This window comes from Amphiura filiformis, chromosome 2 (genome assembly GCF_039555335.1).
Source record: "Amphiura filiformis chromosome 2, Afil_fr2py, whole genome shotgun sequence".
Classification (NCBI taxonomy): domain Eukaryota; kingdom Metazoa; phylum Echinodermata; class Ophiuroidea; order Amphilepidida; family Amphiuridae; genus Amphiura; species Amphiura filiformis.
Window position 1 is genome coordinate 57,061,540 of NC_092629.1, and position 12,859 is coordinate 57,074,398.

General features: G+C 37.4%; 1 protein-coding gene across 1 annotated transcript in view; it reads right to left on the reverse strand.

Moving 5' to 3' along the window:
• Positions 1 to 8,376, reverse strand: part of LOC140146429 (RING-type E3 ubiquitin-protein ligase PPIL2-like) — a 32,200-nt gene extending 23,824 nt beyond the window's left edge. Inside the window, exon 1 of the mRNA XM_072168275.1 lies at positions 8,196 to 8,376. Within this exon, the coding sequence (XP_072024376.1) occupies positions 8,196 to 8,227 (32 nt within the window). The 5' untranslated portion in view covers positions 8,228 to 8,376. The remainder of the gene's footprint in view (positions 1 to 8,195) is intronic.
• Positions 8,377 to 12,859: the final 4,483 nt, after the last annotated feature.

Here is a 12,859-nt window from a genome sequence, read left to right on the forward strand (position 1 = left end):
TGAAAAAGACAACAAAAAATAGCTTCAGAATCAATATCACTAGAGCGGTTCTCGACTTGCGCGGTTCTCGACGCAAAGCGTCGGCCGCAATGCCTCCACCTTGACGCGTATCATTTTAACTGGTGCAATTTCACCGAACTGGCCATCTCTAGATGAGAGTGTAGGTTTTGAGAAAAAGTGTAACAAATGAAAGATCCTGGACCCATTTTGTCTTCATCAAAATGGTTTGATTTTGGCACCAGAAGCAAGGAAGTATTTTGATACTATCCGAGTGGAATGTAAGGCCAAAATGACCTTCCAAAAATTTAACTTTATATGTTGACTGTACCCACCAAGTTTCATGCCCATACGACAGTTTTAAGTTATTTGACCTCAGATGACCCCTGATGACCGTCCAAAAATTTGACTCTAAATGTTGACTGTATCACCCAGTTTCATGCCCATACGACAGTTTTAAGTTATTTGACCTCAGATGACCCCTGGGTGACCCCTGGTGACCCAAAAAAGATGTCCAAAAAATGTGTCTCTAAATGTTGACTGTACCCACCAAGTTTCATGCCCATATGACAGTTTTAAGTTATTTGACCTCAGATGACCCCTGGGTGACCCCGGATGATGGTCCAGGAATTTGGCTCTAAGTGATGAGTGTGCCCACCAAGTTTCATGTCCATATGACAGTTTTAAGTTATTTGACCTCAGATGATCCCTGGGTGACCCCTGATGACCCAAAAAAGATGTCCAAAAATTTGTCTCTAAATGTTGACTGTACCCACCAAGTTTCATGCCCATATGACAGTTTTAAGTTATTTGACCTCAGATGACCCCTGGGTGACCCCGGATGACCCCCAAAAGACCATCCAAAAATTTGACTCTAAATGTTGACTGTACCCACCAAGTTTCATGTCCATACGACAGTTTTAAGTTATTTGACCTCAGATGATCCCTGGGTGACCCCGGATGACCCCAAAATGACCCTCAAAAAATTTGGTTCTAAATGTTAACAGTACCCACCAAGGTTCATGCCCATACGACGTTTTTTGCTAATTTGACCTCAGATGACCCCCAGATGACCTTGGGTGACCTTGACCCACTAACCAAACCTACTGGAATTTGAAGACCGCCAATGACCATCCCTCCACCAAATTGCATCACTGTACATCTTATCAATTCCGAGATATTGCACCCGCAAGCTCGGACGGACGGACGGACAGATGGACGGACAAACAACCAGGAAATATAATACCTCCGGTGGAGGCATAAGAGGCATAATAATGTACGGCTAATGAAAGTTGATTCACAGTTTTTTACCAGCATGTGTGTTCGTGACATTATGTTGAGACGGGAAATACCCAAATAGAATGAACAAAAGCGCATCGGTAAAAAAGCCACTTATTTATAAATATAATGACACCTTGAAAATAATGAATAATGAAATAGTTGCCTCATTATGAGCTGAAAAATATGGGATGATAAACTCAGTATTGAGTTTTTAAGGGATTTGAAATGCAATGCATGATGAATGAGCCTGCTATAAATGTAAACAATGGTTACCGGTATCAAGTATCAGGCCTTATATTAAGTATGCCTGGACCAGGAGTTAAAATGAGCTTCTGGTCCCAAAGATGGCTCCTGGTCCTATAGTTTGTAGTGTAAAATATTGGACACACCAGGAGCCAAAACTTGGCAACCATGGGGTAAAAAAAGCCTGGGTGCCTGGTTAATATAAGCCTTGTCAAGTATGCATATATGGCATGATCAGATCATGAATGATGGATGACGCTATGCAACTTGTAATCAAGTGCTACCATCATTAACAAAATTAGGAATAAAAAAAAATAAATAAAAATAAAAAAATAAAAAAATAAAAAATTGTGGTTTTTTAAAAAATATTTCACGGATTTGGAGAGTCCCTTGACCTAACATCAAGTGCTACCATCATTAAAAAAATTAGGAAAAAAATAATAAAAACAAATAAAAAAAATAAAAAATTGTGATTTTTTTAAATATTTCATGGATTGGTAAGTCCCTTGACCTAGAGTGAAGTACTGCAATCATTTGTGGTTGATTTTAAAAAATTTGGAAAAAGGTTACCAAAAAATCACAAGTTTATATCCAAATGGGACCGATTTGTAACTTATGTTCACTTCAAAATCTATTTAAGATACATAGAATTGTGTACAAAACCAATGCATTTTTATATCTTCAATAGATTATGCAGTGAACACATTACAAAACGGTCCCATTTGATACAAACTTGTAATTTTTGGTTAATTTTTCCAAATCAACCACAAATGATTGCAGTACTTCACTCTAGGTCAAGCTAGGGACTCTCCAAATCCGCGAAATAGTTTTTAAAAAACGCAATATTTATTTTATATTTTTTTCAAATTTTTTTTAATGATGGGAGCACTTGATGTTAGGTCCAGGGACTCTCCAAATCCATGAGGAAAAAATCGCAAAAAAATGTCAAAATTTGGAGCCAAAATATGCAAATTGTATGCGCAAATAACGCAATTATGTATTCTTAGCAGCCCTAATGATACCCATCCGGTATCATCTTATCTTGTATGTGAGCCCAGCACTATTAGTATAAATATGTTTTGATCAAGAGTTTTTTCCCCAGTGAATTACCAAAATTAAAATTACAGCAATTTTTTCATCGCTGTTTCAAGTCAGTTTTGCAGCTCGGAACTCGGGATTACAAAATTTAAGTAAATTAAACTGTCAATTTTTGATTGCTTCCTATCAATTACGTAGGTTTTTTCAACAATCAGATATGTTTTTAGTGTAAAGTTGAGAGTCGTATTTTACTTTTGGTGCCATATTCAAGCACTGCCAGGAAGTGATTAAAAGCACGATCGATATGCATGAATTAAATTGTTGTTGTGGACGATAATTCAATGGTAAAATGTTCTACATACACCTGGAAGAATTTAAGAAGCTCATTATCTAGATGCAAATTTCAAATGTGCGCATGCCCAGTCTGCCAATCGAAATTAAGTACAGTGTTGTTATTGCCCCCCTAGTTCACCGCGTAAACTTGTATGGCTCAAAAGTCGGACCGCTCGCCAATAAGTTTACTGTCATTGCGTATTGTGAACTTGTTGACGTTTTAATGATCCCTGATTTCTGGTCGATTATTTTAGCTGTGTCACGGCACATGCATGATGCTGGTGGGAGTGGGAACCAGCCTAGCCTTCAGGAACTTCTGTAAAAAACACGATCGCCGATATCGATGTGATGTGGGACTTGCACAGGATTACACAGAGATATTTTTTTAAAAAGGACAGTCTTAAGGACATACGTGCAACACTTTTGATGTTTTGGGAGACTGTGAGGGATCCGAATCAGCGGATGACGGAGCCTATTCTTGACTTCCTTCAACACGCTGCCACGCCCGTACAGTAACAGGCTTATACGGTGTACAGATAGTATCAGTTCTGGTTCTGGTTGATTACTCCAACTAAGCGGGATCCCACATCAGCGTCGGAGGAGGTGACCTAAAACTAACTTGAGGTGGAGTCGGTGTCGTTTGTGAATGTGGACATCGTATAAATTCCTTGTACTAGTGAGGACAACACTTTTTAGGTTTATTCTAGGAACATCTACAAATTTGGTATCACTGTAAAGAGCATTAAGAAACTTAGACAATGGTACCAAAAACAGCTCTATAGCTCAAAGTATGGGGGAGTTATACCTATTTGAAGTTGTGAATGGTAGCGGAATTTGTCTGTCATTTTTTGTTTATGGTACCTGGGATTTATTTGTCTAGCACTTGTATATTTTTACAAGCAGTGATCGAATTTAGGAAAAATAAATGGTTGTCCCACGAACAACCAGATTACAATTTCTGGTTGTCCGTCTAAGTTTTTGGTTGTCCGTAGGCCTACAAATGTGACTTTTGGCTAGATTTATGGTTGTCCGGCGGACAACCGAATCAGTATTTTTGGTTGTCCGGCGACTTTTTTAGTTGTCCCGGGCAACCGGACAACCAAATTTTCGAACGCTGTTTACAAGTAACACTTACAAATCTGGTATCAATGTAAATGGCATTAAAAAAGAAAGACAATGGTGCCAGAATCAGCTCTATAACTTAAAATATGGGGAGGTTATGCCTATTTAATGTCATGTGAAGTTTACTGGGTTTTTTTGTGAGTCCATTTTTTGCGTACAATACACGCGGGACAATACAGCATTATTATTGCCTCCAAGAAATAAATAAATAAATATTGTAAGTAAATAAACAAGTAAATTTAGGAATGAATGAATAGAGGAATAAATAAAAAAAAATAAACAAATGAATATATAATCATAATCTAATGTGACCCATGCAACACATGAACATGTTCTGCCAGTGCCATTAGTTACTTGTCAACCTCATGACACTGCACTACTCAACTTTAAAAAAAAAAAAAAAAATACAAAGGAAGTGAAAAAAATTGAAAAAAAATTACACAGATTTAAAGTATCATAGAGTTGATTAAAAGTAGTAACAAAAATAATATCACTTGAATTAAGGTGGCCCTATCGGCTAATGCAAAAATTTAGATTCTCTTTCAATTTAAATATGTTAAAGCTCTTACCTTGTAGATTACAAAACTGAAAATTTTGTTTCAATCGGACATTCGGTTCTCAAGATATGGCCTGTCAAAATGGCGCGAAACCAACAAATTGGCAACAACTTTCTTTTTATTTTCTATATTTTTGACAAGTCCAGTTGCCAGATAATTTTCTAATTATATATGCATGAATTATGCAAAGTAAAGTTTTCAGAAACAATTAAAAGAGCTATGGTACTGAGGCTTGTTACATGGGTAGTACACACAAGGTGCTACAAAATTACGGTTGCGTTTGGCAAATTTCAATTTGCATAATTAATTAGGGACACTAATTAGAAAAGTTGATTAGGGCCCTAATTAATTATGCAAATGGAAATTTGCCAAACGCTAATCGTAGGTTTGTTGCATTTCATGTGTACTACCCATGTACCAAGTTTCAGTGCCATACCTCTTCTAATTGTATCTGAAAACTTTACTTTGCATAATTTATGCATATATAATTAGAAAATTACCTGCATGCCGAAAATAAAGAAAATAAAAAGAAAGTTGTTGCCAATTTGTTGGTTTCGCGCCATTTTGACAGGCCATATCTCGAGAACCGAACGTCCGATTAAAATAAAATGTTCAGTTTTGTAATCAAGAGAGCATGGACTTTCACATATTTAAATTAGAAAAAAATCTATATCCGATAGTGCTACCTTAAGTGTGCATTTTGCCTTTTACCACATACGACTTGACCCGATATGCGCTACATCTCCCACTCCGGCGCTAGCCCGATCAGGAACAACACGTGCACTGCCACCTCACCACTTCTCCCCGTATTGTCGTATTTTCATGGCCAATTGCAAATACGGGTCATCACAGTAAATTCCCTTTGCGCATCTATGCGCGATGGATTTCTGCAGAAGAATGCCCACAAACATCTTCAAAATACTCTAAAATTTCATATTATATGGGTGTAATACAGGTGTAATGACCTCCTTCTGCTCCATTTCAACAACTTTTTACGCCAAAAACCATGAAAATCTTACCTAAAAAATAGACCTCAAAAACTGAAAAATTAGGGCTTTCCCAAAAACAAACCCGTCGTGTTTGGTATGAGTGCAAAGGTCACAAAATTTCCCACAAAATGATGACATCATCCAGGTAAGTCTCGTGGAGTCTCGTGGATAAATCCAAATCGAGATTTTGTGAATTTCAAGCAGACGAAAAAATGGCATCCTGTCGATTGAGTCGCTTCGGTGGTAACTCCTGAACTTCAACAAGTTCATGACATTAAAAAACATGTTTAATGTTCTTTTTTTGTTGAAAACTTTACATAATCGGAAAATTTCATCTTTAACTCTGTAAAAATAATTTCCTATTGTATTTGGAGTTTTGAAAGGATGAGAAATGGTGAGTTGTTTTCACCAAGTTTCACACACAAACAGATACAAATGCGTAAATCATCGTATGCGCTGATCTACTACCTGTACTATTGAATCCCCCGGCCTGGCAGTGGCAGTGCCAAAAATCTTTCTCGTACCGACGACGCCGGCTAAGTGTGCAAATTATGTGAATCATGTGAATGCACATTAAACACATACACAGCACCTATTGGAACTCCAACCGACTGCCCCTAACAATAATTAAAGCAATGTGGGCATACAATAAAATGCAACCAAATGCATAGCCATACGTATTGTAACGCGGCTGGGCCGCGGTGGTGAATACTGAGAATCCGGAACCTGGAACGACTGGACAAAAAGACAAACTGTACGAAATGCCATCTAAAATGGTGAACTATTCTTATTGGGCAAATTTCACTGGTTCTTAAAAATATTACTCATGGCGGGAGCTTTCGACTGATGCCAGCTTGTCTATCAGTTTGGCAATTGAGCAATTTAGGCCAATCAGAAGTCAAATTTCTTTGTGATATAAAAATCAATAAATAAATTCAGAAAATAATAGGCTTCAGCCTATTTAATTAATTTTGAAGTCACTGGCAGATTTTCCACGTACTTTCCTTGATTCTGCTTAAGATAGAACTGCACAATTGATAGAATAAACAGGAAGTTCCTTTTAATTCATAAAACGACGAGTGTGCCTTTAATCCATAACACCTAAATTCAGAGCCACCATCTGCATGGCATGCATGCACATCATAATGCAAGGCTAAGCTTAGCCTTTCTTGAAGACTAGGAACTTCCCCTTTTATATTCTATCGTAATTAAATTAAGATGATTAAACCATTGTTTAACAGTCACGATGAACCAAGATGTCCAAGAGAAGCAGAAGGCCCAAGAGCCTAAGTAAGCTTAAACTTTCCAGGCCACCTACAGGCGCTAAAAGTCGCAAGGAAGCAGCCTAGGCCACCTAAGCTTACCGATTTATGACGATTTGTGACTGTAACGATGCTAAAAATGGTGCAGTTCTATAGGCCTATCTTCGAGGGAGACAATTAAGCATTCATGGGAACCAAAAATTATTAAACTACGAAGTGGAGAAAGCTAGGCTAGCCTTGAAAAAGGCTCGATGATGAGAACCCACTTTACACTGCTGACATGGCTGCATGTCGCCTGCTACATTTTGACCATCATTTTTGGCTGAAAGTTCCCATAAATTGCATTAAATGTCTTCCACATCGAAGCTGAAATTTAGTGAACCAATGTCAAAGAAAGCGAGGCTACGGCAGTGAGTGGCAATCACTTCCAATGCCCGATGAGTCTCATTTCAAATCTGCTGTGACAGAGCTGACCAGGCCCAGGGGCGTGACTGCCCCTGGCAGCGTCAAACCAAAAAGTGAGCAATTTTGGCGAGCAGCCGCTTTTATAGTGAGCAATTTATCGCGAAATCACGCACAAATCGAGAGTTGAGTGAGCAGAAAAATCACTTTCCTTGCTCGCGAGCAATTTATCGTCTTTTCTCGTGAGCAATAAACAGCACATTCTGCTCACGAGAACTCACTCACCGAAAAGGTTTCTGATTGACTGAAAAACATGAAAAACAAACGCGGCGCAAACCCAGACAAGCGAGAATCCGACCAGACATCCCCAGACGGGTCGATCTCCAGAATAAAAAGCGAGTTGCCAGGGTCAAGAATTTGACAGAATCTTTACTAGATTCAGAGAATTACACCCAAAATCGACAAAGAACTGGCAACTAGTAAACAAATCAAAACTTTCCCAGATCGAAAATATGCACGAAACAAATCATTTTAAATCAATTAATTTGAGCTGAAATTCAATTCAGATTTCAATAAAAGTAATTTTGATAGTATTTCCACCTGTGCTTTACAATAAACTTTTATTAATTTGCACAATAAAAGAATTTGGGTCATGAAAATCTGGCGACCAAAATCAGTGACTGGTGAGTAATACAATACTCTTCATTCAGTAAGCTTATAAAAATGCATGACCAGAACATCGAAATCGAGGACGAATCAAAATTGATCAAATTTGGTTATAAAAATCATGATAACTAGTCCAAGAGAGATAGGTACGTGTAACAATACAAAAATAAGACCATAAGCCTCACACGAGCTCAAATAACCAATTTTTAGAGAATGAGCGAAAATCCATTTTCGTTACAGTATGTACAATACATTTAATTCAACATGTTCAATGAATAAATGTCAATCTAATTTTCTAAACTTACATTTTATCGGACTGATGTTGTCGTTTACCCATTTTTCCTGACTCTTTTTCAGTCTACACACTTCAAGTTATCACTAAAACGTATTAATCTATCAGAATTCTTCTTAAATCGTACAAAAACAAGCACAATAATCATGAAGTACCAATTCAAAATCACCGATTAGGGAATCATAAATAACATTCGCTGGAGTTGGTAGTTGATTGACAACGCTCTGGAGTAGGAATACTCTTCTTTACCAGCCGTATTGAATGACCATACCATTCGCTCAAAAGCGAAATAAATAAAACAAGAAATGTCTTTAAAAAAGACAATGCCTCCAAGATACCAGTGGGCACCTTTTGTTATTAGTTAAGGAGACACTTATAATGCTAGCTTTAAGGTAACGCTATTGGATATAGATTTTTGTCTGATTGAAATATGTGAGTCCATTCTCTCCTGATTACAAGACTGAAAATTTTATTTTAATCGGATATTCGGTTACCAAAATATATGGCCTGTCAAAATGGCGCGAAACCAAGAAGTTGGCAACAAATTTCTTTTATTTTTGATAGGCCTATGCAATGTCAGGTAGGCCTTATTTTCTAATTATATATGCAAGAATTGTACAAAGTAGAATGTTCAGATCGGCTACAAAATAAGATATAAAACCCATGAATGCCTTTTTCCATGCAAATTTCCATTTGCATAATTAATTAGGGCCCTAATCAACTTTTCTAATAAGTGGCCCAAATTAATTATGCAAATTGAAATTTGCCAAAACGCAACCGTAATTTTGTAGTAGGTCTACAGTGTGTGTTCTACCCATGTACCATGCCTCAGTAGGCCTACTATAGCTCTTTTAATTGTATCTGAAATCTTTACTTTGCATAATTCATACATGTAATTAGAAAATCATCTGGCAACTGGACTTGTCAAAAATATAGAAAATAAAAAGAAAGTTGTTGCCAATTTTTTGTTTTGGGTTCGCACCATTTTGACAGGCCATATCTCAAGAACCGAATGTAATCTACAGGGCATAAGCTTTAACATATTATTTAAATAGAAAGAAAATCTAAATTTGTGCATTAGCCAATAGGGCCACGGTCACCTAAAGTCATCTTGCAATCTTGCAGATAATTCTGATGTATGAAATAAGACCTTCAAACTTTCAGATATGAAGAGTTCCAGATGCAGGCAGCCGTTTCTGTTTTTAAATGCATATATGCCTAAGTTGTATCAAGAGTCATTTCTCGTGGATTTTTTGACTGAAAATTACGATTGTAACGTTTCAGATTTTTTTAATGCTTGTTTATTATATTTTGTATTCAGGACTAAAATAATATTAATATTATTATATTTAGGGGGGGGTCTTTTTATAGGTCAATACTCTTTTGTATGTGTAATTAAATAAAAAATTAAAAACATTATTGTTTTGTTTTGTTTCCTTCATTTGTGCTTTGTCTTGCATCGAAAGGGCCAATATCAACACCTTGTTTGTAAGAAGTATTGTGTGGGGAAAGATGATTCTTGCATTTTATTTTTATTTTATCTTAACAAACAAAAAGCAAATTTCTCAGTCAAAGTCTTGAAACGGTCATGGGTATGCATGCAAAAATATTGCAACAGTACTCAGTAGAACATAAAACACAACCACGCATGGGAATTGGGGAAGCAAATACTTTAAAACGAATTATTCCGAATTATATCAACGCAATAAAATTGCAATACTTTAGTACATGTATTTGAACAGCAATGCCCGGGCAGCAATGAAGCCGGCCATAGGCGCGGCTAGGCGTATCATACCATACATTGCAGTTCAAATGCATCGGATCATGATTGTGGCCTAGTCGAGCCTAGCATGCATGCCAGTCGGTCTGCTAACTCGCCGTGTCACAAAAATACCTCCAATTTTGCACAAAACAATCCATGATGTCAAATTATCACATCCAAAGTGTCGCCATGAACGTCAGCTTCAACTTCTCCAGCCAAAGTTTTTGCATTAATAATCAGGTTTCATGTAATCATGAAATTAAACCTTGTTTGAGGTGTATTCCCATTGCCACAGCATAACGGTTTTCCAACTTGTCTTCAACGATAAAGCTGCTGATCACACCGAAGGCATTGAGGTGGTGTGGCTGCTGATGGCGCTGAGGCTACAACCTATAATTAAAGACCGAATTAAAAAAGACTAGTTTGCGTCTGACGTCATGACAAAGGCGCGCCGTGATTGGTTGCTGACCTGCGCAGTATGGCATTTTTGGTCTGGTTTACAGGACGGCATACGCAAGCTAGTCTTTTTTTAATTCGGTCTTCAATTATACAACATATGAGTTTGAAAATATTCTAATGCATAATTCATTAACTTGATAGACCCACGCCATTGGCGCCACGTGCTAGGCGTTTCTAGAATCCCTATAGAATAAGATTAATTTTAATGCTAATTTATTGCACATGCTGAGGAAGCGTGATTACCTTTTTGAACATTCGGAAATGGCGATAGGCGAATTTATGTATGGCGCAAAGAGGTGGGGGATATATATTGGGCTCTCGATATTGGGCGGAAATTAGAGTACTTGTCGGAATATAAATTTGTACAATCGGCCTACATGCCGCGCAATGTGCGGCATTTTAGGTGTAAATTTCAAAGCATACTACCTCCTGCGGAGGCAGAATAAAAAAAAAATAAAAAAAAAATAAATAAATAAATAAATAAATAAATAAATAAATAAATAAATAAATAAATAAATAAATAAATAAATAAATAAATAAATAAATAAATAAATAAATAAATAAATAAATAAATAAATAAATAAATAAATAAATAAATAAATAAATAAATATATAAATAAATGAATAAATAAAAATCAATCAATCAACCAATCAATCAATCAATCATTCATTAAAAGAGCATTTCGTGATCCACAGCCTCATCCCCCCACTTTCCTCAAAAAAGTTATGCCTACCACTGGATACCTCTGGCTTTAAATGTTTATGTACCAAATATTTCTTGCAGATTAATTCGTTTACCAAAAATATCGCCAAATTTGAATTTCGTTCTGGTATCACAGTGGCCTATGGAGCAGTCAGTGTAATATACTAAATCATGCATCGCAAAATCGGAATCAACTGAAATTTTGGGAATAAGCTTTTTTCGTGGATATCTACTGAAAAATGTCATAAAAAGATGATGCTAGGATCACGAAATCAAATATGCTCTGTCGCTTGCCCCCTCCCCTTTGACATCTAGTCCCCCCCCCCTTGACGGGTGCCAAAAAACCTTTTCCCTCACCCTTTTGACGTGAAATATTTTTGGGACCAGGAACCCGAATTTATATATAAAAAAACTTCATTGTTTGCCGGATAATAAATATATTAAATGCGAGCTTGCACTAAATAGTGTTTTCCTAATGTTTCCCTATATAGCCTACAGGGCGTAATATAAGGGACCGTTCACAAACACTTGTAAGGGGGGGCCTGATGCAAAAAAGGGGGAGGCCTTAAAATTTTGACCCTCCTAATGGGAGGCCCTGAAAAAAAATGTCCACAAATTTTTCTGGGAACATTGAGTTTATATGCTTTTCTATGGGGTTGACCGATAATTTTCATGTCAAAAAGGGGGGCCCTGAAATTTTCGAGGTCTGTAAAGGGGGGCCCTGAAAAATTTTCGCGATAAAATTTTTTTGCATCAGGCCCCCCCTTACAAGTGTTTGTGAACGGTCCCTAAGTGTCCAAAATATTGGTGCCAAATATCAGTGCTCGCCTCCTCCCCCTTAAGTGACCTGCCAAAAATCGCTTGACCCTTTCGACCTGCCAAAAAATGCTTGCTCACCTCCTTTTTTGGGCCTGCCAAAATATCTCCCCCTATAATTCACCACCCCGGGCACACCGACATCGCCTGGCTAATAATTATTTGGTGCAGCAGAGACACTAAAATGAATACACGGGATCGATACACGTGAATTGCTATGCACGATTTTGATATCAGCAAAAAAATCTTCGGATACCGGGTTTATAGAAAATGATGAATATCTCCCGTAAATGATTTTTTCTCAAGAAACCAGATGTGGTTTCATAAACTTGAAAATACGTGTTGAACAGATATGAAAGTCGTTAGTTTGCGCTTTGAGAAACGGCCATGCGTCTTGAACTCAAAATCTGACCAAAATTCTAATTTTATATTGCGTTGGTCCTGTATGGACTACATCAGCGCGCAACCTATAATCTGCACTCACAACAGTGTAGGCAGTATGACCATTGACCGCAATGTCGTATACAAAGCTTACTCACACAGCGAGAAATCAATTACCCGCCTATTGTCAGTAGCCTTAGTCAGGTCACTTGGCTATATGCGTCTCATAAGGTCGGCATAAAATGACCTTTCGTGGCTGTGGATTCAGCATACCATGGCGATTTCTACCATGGAGATATCGGGGCGATGCCACTGTGCCGGGGTGCACAGAATTATTTCCCCACCCCTAAATAAATATTAAAATAATTACTTTTTTTCATTACGTCAACAGATAACGCAATTCAAAGTTTATAGCAAGGCGAATGTAGGCCTTGAAAACGATATAGCCAAGCACAATATTTGACCAAAATGTAGCATTGGCTTAGGAAGATTTTCAACATTGGGGGGGCTGAAAATTGGACAATTGTGGCGAGCCCGTCCTCCGCTATTTTATCGA